The sequence below is a fragment of the Aedes albopictus genome, chromosome 2 (genome assembly GCF_035046485.1).
Source record: "Aedes albopictus strain Foshan chromosome 2, AalbF5, whole genome shotgun sequence".
NCBI lineage: Eukaryota > Metazoa > Arthropoda > Insecta > Diptera > Culicidae > Aedes > Aedes albopictus.
Genome location: NC_085137.1, coordinates 107,991,460 through 108,008,090, shown reverse-complemented (window position 1 = coordinate 108,008,090; position 16,631 = coordinate 107,991,460). Strand labels below are relative to the sequence as shown.

Genomic DNA, 16,631 nt, shown 5'->3' with positions numbered 1-16,631 from the left:
GCGACTATAGGAATGTGTTTAGTGGATCGAGGAGAGGGTAGCCCTGGCTGTTACTTTTATTGTAGAAAACGGCCTTAACCCTACACTACCCTAACCTTCCTGTTAGGGTGTCTGTTGAGCCCCCTATGTTTTAGAAGGAAAAATAAAGACGAGTTGTGGCTGTCCAAGCGGTGGCGGCAACATGGATGACCCAGAAAATAATACATATCAAGGTAGAACGAGGAAAAGAATTTATTTTATTTTATTTAGAAGTATTTAAGAAATATTTCAAGAAATAACTTGAGCGTTTCTTCAAATATATCTTTAGCAATTTCTGTAGAAAATGTTCTACGGAATTCATTCGTACATTTTTTCTGGTTTTTACGGCATTACATAAAAAACCTTTTGGCAAAAATTACGGTATTTCTGCGGCTTTTTTATTATGCTCTTCTTAAATTCTTTATCAAACATATTTGGGGAACTCTTTGTTCATTCTTTCGGAAGTTCCTTTGACAATTCCTTCTAATAAATCTCCGGCAAATAATTTAGAGATTCCAAAAATATATATTCCAAAAAAGAAATCGTTCACTATTTAACGGATTTTTTTCTTCGGCAATTCCTTCAAAAAATGTTCAAACTTTCTTCAAATTACTTGCGAAATTCTTTGACATTTTTTTTGCAATTATAAGTATTCAAATTTATTCGGAAATTTCTTTGATTAATTTGGGATTTTTCGGAAATTTTTTTAGTATTTCTTTTGACATTTTCTTAAGTTATGCTTCCAGCAATTTGTTTAGAAATTCCTACGAAAATATTGAGCGAAATTTCCTTGGTAATTCTTCAAAAAGTTGTTTTGGTAATTATTTTGTTATTAACCTATTCTTTCGGCAATTCTTTTCAGTTTCTTAGATTTTTTTTAATTCTTTCGTCAATATTTGGGTTAAGTTTCCAATGCCCTCTAGAAATTCTTCATAAACTACATTAACATTTCCTTCGGAAATTTATTTGGGAATTTATTTAGAAATTTCTTTGGGATTTCTTGAAAATGTTCTCATTGTCTACAATAATCCAGTGCAGAATTTCCCATTTTACGAAAAGTTTACACTGACTGGAACGGAAATCGAACACACACTCCAAGGCTTATGAAATGTCCAGACGATTAACGCTGCCAACCGCACGGCCACGTTGCCCAATATTTATTTTGGTAATTTTGTTGGTAGTTGCTTCGACAATTGCAAAATATTCCAATTAAAATTGGCATCAACTATTTAGATTCCTTTGAGATTTCTTTTTAAAAATTATTTTTTTTTTCAGAAAACTATTAGAAACTTTTCTTGGTCGTTTTTCGACTTTGGTTTTTTCCGACTTCGACTATTTTTTTCGTGAATTGACCTTTGAAGGTATTTAGAAATTCTTTTGAAATATCTTCGAACATTTCTCAGAACATTTTCTTGGTAAATATTTTTTATAATATGTTTGGTTATTTCGTTTAGAATTTTGTTGAAATTGATTTCAACCATTTCTTTGGAAATTCCTTTGAGATTTCATTTTGCAAATGATTGGAAGTCCCTCGGAGAAACTAAACTCTTTTTTTGTGTTTGTATTAATTTCTAAAGCAACTAGAAGCTATAATTTATAGAAGAAAACCTCAAACGAACTTTGGAATTCATTGCCAAAGTCAGTTTCAATTTAATTATCGTAGGAATAACCGAAAAAAATACTTACTAATTAACCCTCTAATACCCGCAATCCCGCCTTTAGACGGGGTATAGTTTGAGCATTTTCGTAATTTTTGTTTTGTGGAAAATCATTTTTTTTATATTTTTGGCTGATATTTAGGACTGTTTTGTATATCTCAAAATGGTTTTGGTGTATTTTAAAGCGTATTTACATTTTTTAAAAATCATTGAAAAATTGATGTTTTATTCACATTTTAGAAGTCATTGTTTATTTTGTATTGAATCGCTACAATTAACATATTTTAAATTTTTCCCAAATCATTCTATCCATGTTTAACAGTTTTAGGGAATAGAATACACTCTAAAATTATTTTCGTTAAAATTACACGGAAAATAAAATTTTGTGTGAAAAAAACTTAAAATAATAATATTTCAACAATAATCATAGAATCTCAAAATGTTTTCATCTCAAAAAATTCGTTCCCCAAATTGGCTTCCAGGAAAAATATAAAAGTGTGGGGATGGTCAAAAATAAAAATTAGAAAAATCAAAAACTGAAATTCACGAAATCGAGAATTAAAAAGAATTTTCTTCCAAAACATGTTTAAATCGATTTTAGATGACGAAAAATGATATTTAGATCAAAATCAAAAATTTGGGTATTAGAGGGTTAACGTAGACATTTAAAAAAAAATGTAGAAGGAAAAACTGAAGAATCTCAAAGAAATTTAATAATTATTTGCAGAAATCAATTTCAATTGAATTCCCAAGGAAATTTCCAAACAAATAACCAAAAGAACTAACAAAAAATATCATAAAACATTTCCGAAAAAAAAAGCCAAATAATTTTCCGCAAGAAATCTTAAATGATTTCCGGGATTATGGCCGAAATAGATTTAAATTAAATTTTCAAAGAAATTGATGAAAAATTAACTAAGAGAATTACCAGCCAAAATAACTCAAAATTTCCTAAAGCATTCCTGAAAAATATTGCTTTAGAAAATCTTTATGAAAGTTGCAAATAATCTACCAAAGTCAATTTCAACTCAATTTTTCGAAGGAATAATAAAAAATACCGAAAAATCACTCACATCTCACAATCCAACAATCTCATTTCCGAAAGAAATCTAAAAAAAAATAATAAATTTGCGAACTAAATTTAAACTTTAATTTTAAATAAGTTTCAAACGAAATCGACAAAGTAATTATCAACACAATAAAAAATCTCACAAGTTTTCTAAGAAATTTCATTGTAATTTGTCGATGAAAATCTGAAAGAAACTTCCAAAGAATTTGCCGGACTCAATTTCAATTAAAGCATCAACAAAACTGATAAAAGAATCACCAAAGGAATTGACGCAATAACTTTCTGAGATATTTTCGACGAAATTCTTAAATAACACTAGTTTACAGAATTTTTCAACACGGTCAGCTGATGATCATTTTTGGTGTAGAATCATGTTCGAAAATGCTAAAGAAAAAAAAATACAGTAGAGCGGATTTTTTCCATACAAGGTTGATGGTTTGAAATTGATTTTGTTCTATTTTTAAGTCTCTCACTTGAAATATCTCATTCTCCGTAATCAATGCTCCGATTGAGCTGATTGTTTTTATGTGTAACTCGCCTACATATGATATGTCAAATGAACGGGGAGAAAGAATTATTGTTTTAAATTGAACAAAAACATACATTTCTTCATATATTTTCGGAAATTTTGCTTAAATTTAAGGAGATCGTCCCTTAAACTCGCCAATATCTTGAATTTCATCAATCTGACGCAAAACCGGCATTCAGATGATCGAATGGTATCACATTCAAATTATAATTTATGGAAAAAGATTGAATTGATTGGTTGATTGGTTCAACAAAACGCAAGATATTTGAATTTTAGCAAATTCCATATTTTAAAAAGTTGTTAAACTCGAAATTGAGCTAAAACTCAAAAATTGTTCTACTTAATTTTTTTTTAAGCACAGTATCGAAATCAGCTCTGAATTATGCTTCAAAAATTTTGGTCGTTGACAGAAGTTCACGACTTTCGTTTTATTTTGTAAACTAGTGTAATTTGCTGAAGGAAATCTCAAAGGAATTTTCAATTGAGTTGCTCAAAGAAATTCCCGAATAAATTATCGAAGTCAATTTCAACTGAGCTAAAAAAAGGAGTTCTTAAAAAACGCGAAAAAATAGTCTCGTGAGGTCTTGGAGAAATTCCAAATTAATTTGCCCAAAGAATTCTAGAAGGAACTTTTAAATAATTTGCTGGAGCCAATTTCAACTGAATTCCCAAAGAAATTGCCAAAAGAGTTATCAATTACATAAAAGGAATTATTCTCAAGTTTCCGAAATAAAAAAAACCCATACAGATTTTCCGAAGAGAATCCGGGAGGAACTTCTAAATAATTTGCCGGAGGCAGTTTTCGACTTATTCGCCAAAGAAAATCTAAAGAAAATAGTTAAAAGAAATTACCGTAAAAAATGCTTTCAATTTTTTGAAGATTATTTTGCCAGAGGGAATATCACAGGAACTTTAAAAAATTGCTGAAAGAAATCTCAACTCAATTCTAGAATAAATTGCTGAAGTCAATTTAAACAGAATTACCAACGAAATAGTCGAGAGAAATGATCAAAAGAAAAAAAAACTAGATTATTTTCAAGGGAATTCCCCAGATAGTTTGCCGAATGAAATTTCGAAGAAATTTACAAACAAACTGCCGAAGTCAATAAAAACTGATACGATACGAAGTTTTCTAAGAAAGTATTAAAATCACATTTAAAAATTCACACAAATTTTTGAATAAATTTCAGAGTTAATTTCAATCGCAAATAATCAACGGAATTACCACAAAAAATATGAAAAACAAAACTTTCTTAGAAATTTACGATGAAGTTCCCAAATAGTTTTCCGAAAGAAATCGCAAAGGTACTTCCAAATAAAATGATGAATGAAACCTCAAAAGTATTTCCGAATTAATAACCAAAAAAAAAATTTAACTAAGTTTCCAACGACATAGCCAAAAAAAAATGTCAGAAGAATTGAAAAACTAATTCTAGAAGTTACAGTTAGGAACTATCCGAAGGAAACATACTGCCGAAGGAATTCTCAAAAGAATTTTCAAATAATTTACTGACAATTATTTCAATTGAATTCCCAAAGAAATTATCTCACAACTCACAACTTTCCAGTGTAATTCCAGACTTATTTGCTGAGGGTTATTTTCAAGGAACTTCGCAATTATTTGCAAAAGTCTATGTTGCTGCCAGCACTGCTCTTTCACGTCACAGAAAAAGAGAATTGATGACAGGGCAAAATAAGATTTGGGACAATAGCAGAATTGCCATTGTTGAGTGAGATTCTTCCGAGTGAACGGATGGATCCTAAAGTTTTTTTAACATTTCTTTACAATTAAACTTAACATTATGCTGAAATTTCTATCTAGACTTATTCTAAAACTATACAATTGTAAGTAACAATCATTAAAACTAGATTACCTATATCTAAAGTACATTTATATCACAGGTTGCAGGACGAGTACAAAAGACGAGCACAAATAAGTTAAAATAAGCTCGAAACTGAATTTTGTAAGTACTTAAATTGAAATTATATGTCCTAGAGAATCCCTAATTATTAAAATAAACATTTCAGCTAAAAGCTGCTTCTCACCCAATAACTGGAGTTTGAGATCTGCTAAAAAGAATTCAGAAAGAACTATTCGCTCCCGCAACAAACTTTTAGAAAATTCATGGCAAGTGATCATTTCTCTACAATGCCTAGTGCATCGCAAACGGGAGACTGCGGTAATTGTTCGCGCCCCAAAGAATACAATGAGCTGGCGATGACCAGTCGTAGTTGTTTACCAACTAAATCATCCTCAATAAATAGAGGAAAGTATGCTCGCATTGCCCTAAAACTAAAACAGTTGGATGAAGAACGCGCAATCCATGAGCGCGCCTTCGAGGCCGCAAAACGGGCAATAGCTTTGGAGCGGATGGCTATAGAGGCCAAATACAAACTGTTGGAAGAGCGAATTTCTAAAGCTCCTAAGAAACACAATATGTGCAAGAAGACGGATAGCACGAGACTATCGAGTGATAATAAGCAGTTACATACCGCAGCCGAGGGATTGCAGGAAACGCAGAAAGTTTGTCAAGAGAATCAGACGCAATTGGACCTGGTGGAACAACCGAATACCGACGCGATTCTCGATTTTGTTCCGAATGACCAATACTTGTTTACTGGCAGCGATATGAAAACAACGAATGATATGAAAACAACTGAAGCTGATGATCATGTCATTATACCATTTCTCCCCACTAACTATCCGATCGCCAGCCGAGATAACATGATCACTCGCGGCGAACCTACGATTCGGTGTATAGTACAGTGGTTAAAATATTGCATGCAATCTACCACACGGTGGGTTATAGTGGACATGAACCTAGAATTGGTTGTGTGTGAACGAACAGATTTCCGAGTGACTGTAACCTGGTTGAAATCGTTCTGTGTTCAGCTGGATCCAGACACTGGGCAATCTCGCGGGGTTCAACGAAATAAGGGAGAAATCAAAAAGCCATTTTACCCTTTTGCTCATCCTAAGCTCGTCTCTCTGTTAGCCGTTGCGATATTCTTCAACCACGCTCTTGAAAACAATGACGACCATCCATCGCACAATTATCAGATCGTGCTTATTACCAATCGAAAGAGGGCAAGTTTTGGTTCTGCGAACGAACTCAGTGCAGTGAATGATGAATCTTCAAGTTTTGTTTTGATTTGGATTGGTGATCTCAAACCGTCCACAATAGATCAACCCTTTACTCCGACGCCGAGGCAAACGCTCAGTGTTCTCTCTAATAATTTGCTACCGAATATTTTCGAGAGAACTATTTTGGACACAGTAGACCAGCGCATAACATCCTTGCTATCGCAGCGACGAGAGAATCGGTATCGTTTACGCTTCACCGATTCGTGCGACCGAGAAATCTGTCTGCGTCATTCTAGTTCCAAACTCTGCGCCTATAGGATACTGCTATCACAACGCAAAGTTGATAAAAGTCAAGCTTCAGCACGAGGTCACAGAAGTACAAGTACCATATCTAACAACGGAGATGCAATGTATGCATCGGAACATGCTGGGATAGACCTGTTGCAAATAAAGAAAGAACAACCCAAGGTTTCCAACTCGTTTCCATGGATTATTGCCACCTTGCAGCAGCCGAAGGAGTTTTGCTATTTGCTTGCCATATCTGATTTGTTGTGGTTTAGTTCGAATCCTAAAGTGATAAGTACCGCACACTGTTTCGGGATAGGTCCCCTGCCCAACGTGCATTTCCCTGTCGATGGGCAATTGAATGTTCGTGCTCTGTTTGTCGTGCTCCGTATGCCGCTCGACTTTATCGAGTGCAACAAGAAGAAGAACAATGTAAATCTGTGCGTTGATCGTGTCGTTATCGTCGTCAACTACGAGGAACGGGGGATGGAACGGATTATCGATTACCAGAATCTCATCAAGGTTGTCGTTGAGCCAGAAGGTTTGCCACTTAACATCTGGCCACTAAACCAAATTCGCAAGATCATCCAGAAGAATTTGGCCACAGAACAGCTGGCAGTTATCGGCGAAATGGACGAGTGCAACGGATTGTACGAGAACTGTGATAAAACCAGAAGAAAGCTGATATTCGACATCGACGAGGTCATCTCTAATTATCACACACGGGTTGAGCTGCACCATAATAAAGCAGCTTACGAAGAGGAACATCGATCTCTGAACGATTACGTTAGTCAGGTGAAGAAGAAGAAGCAGCACATCTGTTTCGCCATTTGCGAAGGCGTAGAACAAATTGGGATTCTGGACTACGTCGAATGGTTCAAGAAAAGCCGATTCGAGATCGTCTACACGAAATCCATCGATAAGTACACCATACAGCAGGATAAGAGATACCAGGACAAGCAGTTGGTCTCGTTCACCGTGAAAGTGAAGTGGTCCGAAGCGGGCATGCACGAAGGGGTTATCAAGGATCTGGTCATCCTGTTGTTTGGAACTGCCCCACCGTCGTCCGGATTCTCCCTGGACAAAACTACAGTGTACGCCTCCCGTATTTATGGCATTATTAAGAAGGAATTCGATATCGTGGAAGATGCAGGCTTCCGACCTTCAAGACCGCTGTGGCGGGTGAGTTCGTTGCCTTGAAATCGAAATGAGGATTTTGAGTATCATGATGTAAATAATTACCGTAGAAAGCTAATAGTTAGTTAGATGATAAGCTGGCAGGATATTTGTAAAACTGGACCAGTTGGCCAGTGTTACGGGGAGGGGTGTTGCTGCCAGCACTGCTCTTTCACGTCACAGAAAAAGAGAATTGATGACAGGGCAAAATAAGATTTGGGACAATAGCAGAATTGCCATTGTTGAGTGAGATTCTTCCGAGTGAACGGATGGATCCTAAAGTTTTTTTAACATTTCTTTACAATTAAACTTAACAATATGCTGAAATTTCTATCTAGACTTATTCTAAAACTATACAATTGTAAGTAACAATCATTAAAACTAGATTACCTATATCTAAAGTACATTTATATCACAGGTTGCAGGACGAGTACAAAAGACGAGCACAAATAAGTTAAAATAAGCTCGAAACTGAATTTTGTAAGTACTTAAATTGAAATTATATGTCCTAGAGAATCCCTAATTATTAAAATAAACATTTCAGCTAAAAGCTGCTTCTCACCCAATAACTGGAGTTTGAGATCTGCTAAAAAGAATTCAGAAAGAACTATTCGCTCCCGCAACAGTCTATTTTCCAAAAACATTCCTAAAGGATTTTTTTAAATGATTTTTCACAATATTCGAAAGAAATTTCAAACTAGTTTATCGATGAGAATCACTATTAGAATTCAATTTCTTACAAATTTGTTAAAGGAATTACTAAACGAAGTACGAAAAAAAAACTTTCTAAAATATATCTGAAGGAATTTACAGATCATCTGTAGAAGGAAGACTTGAAGGAATTTCCATATAAATAACCGACTTCAACTTAACTTCCGTCTAAATTTCCAAAAAAATTATCAATAGAATTATCAAATCATAATTAAAAAACAAAGACAAAAAACATGGACACCTCTCCAGCCAGAGGCACAGACTTAACGATACTTAACACTAGACATCGCACACGACATACATTACAAGCACCAGTGGATACAAGGAAGAAATATTTCTTGGGAAAAGTTTCATCACTTGGAGTGGGAATCGAACCCTCACCCCATTGCATGGTACGGCTATACTCTTGGTGACGCTAACCGCACGGCCACGAGGCACACAAGGTTGAAAAATATATAAATAAATTTGCCAAATTTCGAAGAAACATCCAGCAAATTTTAAACATATTTCCGAATTACTTGTCAAAGTCAAATTCACCTGAAATTGCCAACGGAATTATCAAAAAAATAAATAAAATAAAATAAAATAAAAAAAGCACACAAGTCTACGAAGAAATTCTAAAATATTTAGCCGAAAGAAATCTTAGAGGCATTTTCGAATTCATTACTGAAGTCAATTTAAATAGTATTCCCAAAGAAATTATATTGCCTTAGTCAATTTGAGATAAATTGTCAACGAAACTTCCAAAACAACTACCAAAAAAAAAACTTAAAACTTAACTTTCTACCAAAAAAATATCGTTATGATTGTCGATTTCATCCTTATGGGAAATAACATTGCGGCTGTTCCTTTCGAAAACGATAGACCGCGTGAACTTTTGTAAGCCCCTTTTTGAAACAATTCAACGACCGCGATGTGTTTACGTTTCAAGAAATCTGTCAATAACAAATTATTTTGCCGGAGGAAATCTCAAATAAACTTACAAATTAATTTGCCGAAATCAATATAGATTGAATTGCCAACGAAATCACTGAACAAATAACCAAACAAATTAAGGATACAGACTTTCTTAGAAATTTCCAAAGGGATTCTCAAAAAATTATCAAAAAAATTACCAGAAAAAAATTATCACCAGTTTTCTAAAAAAATCGAAATTAATTTTCCGAAGGAGCTTTCAAATATGTTTTAAAGGAAATCTCAAATGAATTTCCGGAATCAATTTCAATTGAAATCTCAACGGAAGCTATGATTTTCTAATCTTTGAAAAGTTTCACACAATTGCGAATGAAATAATCAAAGATTGCCTTAGTGATCGAAACGTTTACGCAGCTTAATGAATCCCCTTACTAGAACATTTCCTAAGGAAGTAAAAAAAAAATAACGAGGGAATTCACAGAAGGAACTTCCAAAAAAATTGTTAAGAGAATTCTCGAACAAGTTTTCGAATTAAATGAAATCATCAAAAGAATTACCAAAAAAACTATCATAAGTTTGCCACAAAATTATAGACTATTTTTCGAATGAAAGCTCAAAGGATTTCTGAATAAGTTGCTTATTCGGAGTCGGGTTCTGATGCTTCTCAAACATATATCTGGGAACGGAATGCTCTATAAGGCTTTGCTCAAGCTAACTTTGATTGATAATCAGTCAAAATTTAAACATATTACAGCCAGAACCCGACTCCGGATAATCGAGTCCGACCTTTAATGTAAATAAATTAATCAAAATTGCTCCAAGGAGTTCCATAAGAACTGTTATTTCACGACAACATTTCTTAAAACAAGTCAATTTCTTTAAGATATGATAATAAATCAATCAAAATTGCTCCAAGGAGTCTCATAAGAATTGTGGTCTTACGACAGAAATTATCATCACAAGGTAAATTTTAAAAACAATTATGGAAAAAATGTTATCAGAATTAATCCAAGGAGTTCCACAAGAACTGTGATCTTACGACAACGATTCTAAAAACAAGCCTAATATAAAATAAAACTATGTATATAAACCAATCATAATTGTTCCGAAGAGTTTCAAAAGAATTGTGGTTTTACGACAGTAATTCTTAATCTTAACATAAGTAAAATTTTTAAGATATGGTAATAAATCCATCAAAATTGCTCCAAGAAGCTCTAAAAGAACCACATATGTCTTATGACATCTCTCAATACAAGGTAAAATTTAAAAATAATTGAAAAAAAAATATCAAAATTATTCGCAAAATCATGAAACATTTCGAATAAGCAGAAAATCATGGCTTACGCAGCAATTTAATCTGTTTAGTGAGTCCCCTATTGTTCATGAATTAATCAGAGCTGTTCCAAAGACAAACTTTTAAAATATATTCAATAAATGAATCTAAGGTATTCCATAAAAATTTGAACATCAATTCAAAAACATGTCATTTTAATAAGTCAATGAAAATTACTTCAAAGGGTTCCATAAACTGTGATCTTCGACAACTGCTACAATTCTTAACACAAGTTAAATTTTAAAATAATTAGAAAAAATATCAAAATTAATCCAAGGAGTTCCATGAGAACTATGATCTTGCGACAACAATTCTCAATATAAGCCAAATTTTAAAAATAATTTCAATAAATAATTTAAAATTAGGCGGCGGGTTTGATTCCCGTTCCGGTCGGGAAAATTTTCTCGACTCCCTGGGCATAGTGTATCATTGTGCTTGCTGTGTGGAAATGCTTAAAGAACACTAAGTTGAAGAGAGCAGGCCAAGTTCCAGGGGGAACGTAGAACTATAATGAAGAAGATCTAACGGCAACAATTATTAACACAAGTCAAATTTTCTAAATATTTTTTATAAATTGCTCCAAGGAGATCCATAAGACCTGCTACTTGAAATAATCAAAGATTGCCTTGTGATGTTACAACAGCAATTCTTAATACAAGTCATTTTCAATTCGAGGAATTCCGTGAAACGGAATAAATACGTACTTACTTCTTACTTGTTGTCCATGTGCACTAGACCCGGTCATGGGCCGATCGTTTCCGATTCTCCTGGACTTAGGCTTAGGTCCTCCAGCCCTTAGGCTTAGGTCCTTCAGCCAGAAAGGCCAGCATTTCGTTTGTAAACTACGGGATTTCAGAGGGCTACAGGGTGTATATTCGTAGCAGAAAACGCCTTTTTACCTTGTGGGTGTCATAATTTTAAAAAAGTTCCAAGATACACAAATGTTTCCACTATTTCTAACTTTTCAACGCCTAATGACAATTTGCATCCGTTTTAAATTTTTCAGGTAAATTTAAAATGGTGCAAAAACAAATACTTCACTCACTTTATCGGAAATATTTAGAATTTGCCTTTAGTCCGTTTTGGAACTTTTGAAATTTTGTATGAAGCATATCACATCACTAAACTCCCTCCCTCTGCCCATACGTAATAGTTGAAAGAACCATAAGTGTATTCTACTGCGTGCACTTACTGCTTCAAATCACTGCATTTTTCTCTTTATTATCGCACTTAGCGGCTTAGACCGATACGGCCTATCTCACTCATTTCACTTCCTGCCGCATTTTCTTTGAAATATGTAAAAAAAAAAGCCCTCCACATTAGCAGCAAACTTCATCTACGCTGCAGCACTTGCCCATCGCAAGCCAAGCCATCCTTAGCAGCTGGCGGCGGATGGGACACTTCCGCAAGTCGAAAGCGCAGAACACCACTTTCGCGACCGTGGCGGTGGCCGCAGACGACCGATCCGACAGTTGTTTTTGACCGAAATCTTCATCACAGCGTAATCACCGAAAACACTTCTTCCACTTAGCTGTAAGTTAAAACTGTTAAAAATCAAAATTAATTCCGGATCCGCGACGACTCCGTGAACCGACGACGATGGTTAAAAACAAACTGATGCAAGATGATTTTGCTCACACACACTTGAGTGTAGCTTATTCTGTACGGAAACTGTTTGTACATTCCATACAGTACTTGTGTGCGTGCACCATCATTCGCAGTTTGTTCGAGTTCCATAGTCGAGCCGTTCAGTGGTGGATCTTGTATTCAGATACTATTTTTGTTACGCATGTATGCGATAACCGAGCATGAGCGTTTGCGCACCATCCAACGTGCACGTTTTGCGCCTATGCCGTGCACGTTTGGTGCACAAAAGGCCGTGCACTATAACGCTCCTAAATCCCAGTTTTGGGTGTAGTTATACAAAATTTTATCATGTAAAAATAACTACTTTGTCATCTCTACCAACAGCTTCATGACAGAGCTCTAGGATTTTCGATCGTCTTCGGTTTCCCAGCCAACAAATTGATTCACATAACTCGGCTACAACTGTGCTAAGTAAACTCTTATCCGTTCAAAGCACATTGTATAAGATGCACCAAATATGCTCTATTCGCACAAATTTGGAGGCCATATACGTACATTTTGGGAAGACCATTATGAGTTATACAATTTCAGGCGATTTCATTCGGCATGTAATATAACTTCTTTTTATAACTTTGCTTGGCAATATATACGACTTCATTTGCTTATGTTCAAATATAAAAAAAGAAGTTTCCAAGCTTAGATTTTCCGACCTGCAGCTCATCAATCAGATACCCTACCACTGTGTCAATCATTAACTGTTGTAGGACGAGATATTTAAGCGAATATAAATAATTAGATGCCTGGTCTGATTGGCCACAAGTACCAGTATTGAGTGATAAAACTGTGCACTCAAACCCAGCCAACAATTTGCTTGATTACTCTGTCGCAAGTCAGTTATGTGAATATTTATTCGTTGAAAAAGGAGCACAGATTTGCTCTATCCGTATACATTTTGGAGGCCATATCATTTTGACATATACAATTCTAGACGAATTCATTCGACGTATTATATAATTTCATTTATAACTTAGTTTGACCCTTTATATGATTTCTTTTTCAACAATTAAATATCAACAAGTCGTGTCAGTCTATTGATTAAAAGTGTTAATGTTAACAAACATTGTGGTGATAATGCAAACAAAGTGTAAAGTAGATTTGAGTGATCTCGTGAATTTCTATGATTATGCTGATACCAGACTGTGCAGCCGTATAATTTTATTTTTACATCAGAGATAGTTTCGGCTTTGCAGTCTTGTTTTAGTGGAACAAACTATTTCATTTTGTCAACACAATATGACATTTTTAGGACATGTACCGACCAAAACCTTATACTGACCGTAACAGAACAACCATACCCTAAGACAAAGAACAACATCAATTTGTAAGTAACATAACATCAAAAATTGTACAATCACACTAAATAAAACATCAATACTACAGTTTCCCTGAAGAAGACGCCGAACCCGGTGTCGAAACGTCGGACAAAATTAAATAGTTTGTTCCACTAAAACAAGACTGCAAAGCCGAAACTATCTCTGATCTCCAATCACAGTCGAACCAACATAACATTTATTTTTACAAATATGACCCCACGTGTAATCTCACATTTAAGAATACAATGAAGTCGCATCAAGTGCATTTTAAGTTGTTGAAGAATGTCTACTTGAAGTTGTATAATTGTTCATGCGAAATTGCAATTACTAATGATGCCAAATAAAATCGAATTAAATTGTGGGTTTCGTATACGATTTCACACAATCTGTTATTGCACAATTCTAAATTAATTTGTTCATTAATATAACTTTAGACTTACATGCTTATATGACTTCTGGTTTGCAGGGTTATTTGATTCTACCAAAAGACTGAGTAAATTTATCAACTACTCATAGAAAAATCAAAATATATGTATTGTTTTTACTTAGTTTTCAATCAAGTATTTTTGTGTGTATGCTACCGAGGATAAAAGCTTCGAATGTTGAAAGTATAATCTCACCCCGTCAAAGCTTTATAAGGTTACAATATAAAAGCTTTATCCATGGTGAATAAAAAGCAACACTCCAAAGGAAAGATACCTAAGATGCGTTTGTTTTTTAAATCAAAATTCAAGACCATTTTCAATAGGTGACATAGGTGTTGACAAATTGTTGCATGTATTAAAGTCAAGAATCAAAAGCCCATTGTAATAAGTATTATGTACTTGTTATTTTTTTGCCCTATGGTTTAATAAAAACTTATCGATACACCATCAAATAAAAAACAGTGATTCTATCAACTTGATTGCCTATTTCAAAAGAACAACATAAAATTATCTAGAATGATCAGTCAATGTTGAAAAAATACGGTTTCAGTTGCGTTTCTCTTAAATATTGTACAAAGTAGGAAGATTTATCGTAAAAAATGTATTTGGTATGATTTACTTTTAAATTATTGTTGAAGAATCTTTTATGCATGTCTTTCTCTCTTATATGCTTGCATTTATCCAATTTGATAACCTATCCAACTAAATTGTCACATAACACCGGCATAACCAGCACCACAGAGCTCTATCACATATTCGCTCGTGCAAACAGTCTAATCCAAAAGTGGCAAAACTACACTATCAACCACGTCGGTGTTCAGATGCCACTCGTAGTGTCTCACTCCGGGTACAGTAATCAACTTCAATCGTCCATCGCGGTCCAACGTTCTCAAGCCAATCCGATCCTCGAGGTAGATTTTTCGCTGTTTGCAAGGAATCACATCATCGGTTCCATTGTAGTACCCAAAGTGGCTGGATTCCCATGGAGTGATAACCCCATCGTCGGGACCTCCAATCAGAATCAACTGCTCCAGTCTGAGCATTGAGTCTCTGAACAAGGTCGAGTTCGTCGACGGAAGATCATTGTTAATATAGGGCAGGAAAATGCTGAACTGCTCGAACAGGTCCTGATGGTGGGGATCGTTCCAGTAGTTGCCTACGGATGTATGTTGACCGACATAGGTGTAGAACAGCTGATAAGCTGTTTTCGCCACTAGGGACGGGAAGATGAGATGCAGAAAATCGGCTGAAATAAAATGGTTGTAGATAAGATTTTAATTCACGTCGTTCGATAATGGTGTAATATAATCGAAAATGATTCAAAGTTTTCGTGATTCATTCAAGATCAAATTTGTTCCATTGAAAATTTAACAAAAAACAATAATGATAAACATCAATGACATATTCTCTAAAAACACACAGAAAGTTAAAAAATACATCGAAACTTACTTCCGTATTGTCCGGCCTGCGGTGAGCTTAGCGATATGAATTTCTTCACGCAATGATCTGGATATGTTTGCAGAACCGCCCTAGCCAGCAGTCCTCCCTGCGAGTAACCGAGCAGTATCACTCCGTCGGGATGTTTTTCGCAAATTTTCTGAAGATCTCCATTGAACTCGAACACCTGATGCCAAGCGTTCTCCAAACTGGACCATCCCTCGAATCGATCTGCGTTGTACACCACTGTTCCCGGGTGATGCTACGGGTAGATGATTCATCAGTCAATTGGCACTTCCTTGGGGCTTTATTGCCGCTAAATGATGGCCATCAATCAGAACTTACTCTTTGTATTTCGTCCACTATGAGTAGCATACTGTCCGCTCCGGTGAGGATTCCATGGACAATAACTACTGGTCTATAGGCACTTGTGAGACACAAACTACTTAATAGCACTAAACAAGAGTAAAATCGGTACATTTTAAACACGAAAACTAGAGCTGGTGATCACAGATTGTAGTAAATATAGTGGATTGAAAAAATCAAGAGCAGGAACTTCCGATGCGATGCTATCGATCGATTCGATGGATGTCGTCTGTCCTTTCTTTGTTTAGGTCACTGTAAGAGTGTTTGTCTGCGTTGGCTCGATGGCAGTTTTCTAGCCCGTGTTTTTCTACCTTCTTCTACGCACCATAATAACAAGTTTGTTTACGTTCTACCGAGTAGGGAACTTTGGTGAATGGCGAAACCTTCCAAAACTACGTTAAGAAACGTACCGAAACAATTATATTAGTGGTTCACAAAGCTTTTTACAGAAATATTCTTGCAAAATATAACTTATACTAAACATGCAATGAGTTGTAGTAATAAGTTCCTTTAAAATTAAAAGAAATATTTCAATATTGTTACCATACTAACTATCGTGAACGTGTCCCAGAAACAGTACGTTCAATGCATTCATGGTTGATCGATAAAGAAGTGTCGAGCTTTCGCATTCGAAAGATTCGAATAGTTAAGCTTCTCATCCGGA

General features: G+C 35.0%; 2 protein-coding genes across 3 annotated transcripts; one reads left to right on the top strand and one right to left on the bottom strand.

Annotated features, from left to right (window-relative positions):
- The first annotated feature begins 5,044 nt into the window (after window positions 1-5,044).
- LOC109400708 (uncharacterized) lies at window positions 5,045-8,442 on the top strand. Of its 2 annotated transcripts, XM_062850209.1 has the most exons (3): window positions 5,045-5,119; window positions 5,177-5,238; window positions 5,303-8,442. In XM_062850209.1, the coding sequence occupies exon 3, from the start codon at window positions 5,400-5,402 to the stop codon at window positions 7,842-7,844; it is 2,445 nt and encodes an 814-aa protein (XP_062706193.1). In that variant the 5' UTR covers window positions 5,045-5,119; window positions 5,177-5,238; window positions 5,303-5,399; the 3' UTR covers window positions 7,845-8,442. The 2 variants fall into 2 exon arrangements, with proteins under 2 accessions (XP_062706193.1, XP_029708740.1); XM_029852880.2 differs by having other exon boundaries at window positions 5,067-5,238.
- Window positions 8,443-14,750: 6,308 nt separating this feature from the next.
- Window positions 14,751-16,274, bottom strand: LOC109420642 (lysosomal thioesterase PPT2 homolog). Its single transcript, XM_062855016.1, has 3 exons — window positions 15,947-16,274; window positions 15,614-15,863; window positions 14,751-15,410 (listed from the first exon to the last, which is right to left on the bottom strand). The coding sequence occupies exons 1-3, from the start codon at window positions 16,079-16,081 to the stop codon at window positions 14,938-14,940; spliced, it is 858 nt and encodes a 285-aa protein (XP_062711000.1). The 5' UTR covers window positions 16,082-16,274; the 3' UTR covers window positions 14,751-14,937.
- Between the last annotated feature and the right edge of the window lie 357 nt (window positions 16,275-16,631).

What these genes read in the sequence shown, in the direction of transcription:
- LOC109420642 (XM_062855016.1), bottom strand. Translation starts at nt 16,081, where the DNA reads ATGTACCGATTTTACTCTTGTTTAGTGCTATTAAGTAGTTTGTGTCTC. An exon ending in TAGTGGACGAAATACAAAGA is followed by an intron (nt 15,864 to 15,946) that starts GTAAGTTCTGAT and finishes ATCTACCCGTAG; the next exon opens with CATCACCCGGGAACAGTGGT. An exon ending in GCAGGCCGGACAATACGGAA is followed by an intron (nt 15,411 to 15,613) that starts GTAAGTTTCGAT and finishes ATTTTATTTCAG; the next exon opens with CCGATTTTCTGCATCTCATC.
- LOC109400708 (XM_062850209.1), top strand. Translation starts at nt 5,400, where the DNA reads ATGGCAAGTGATCATTTCTCTACAATGCCTAGTGCATCGCAAACGGGA.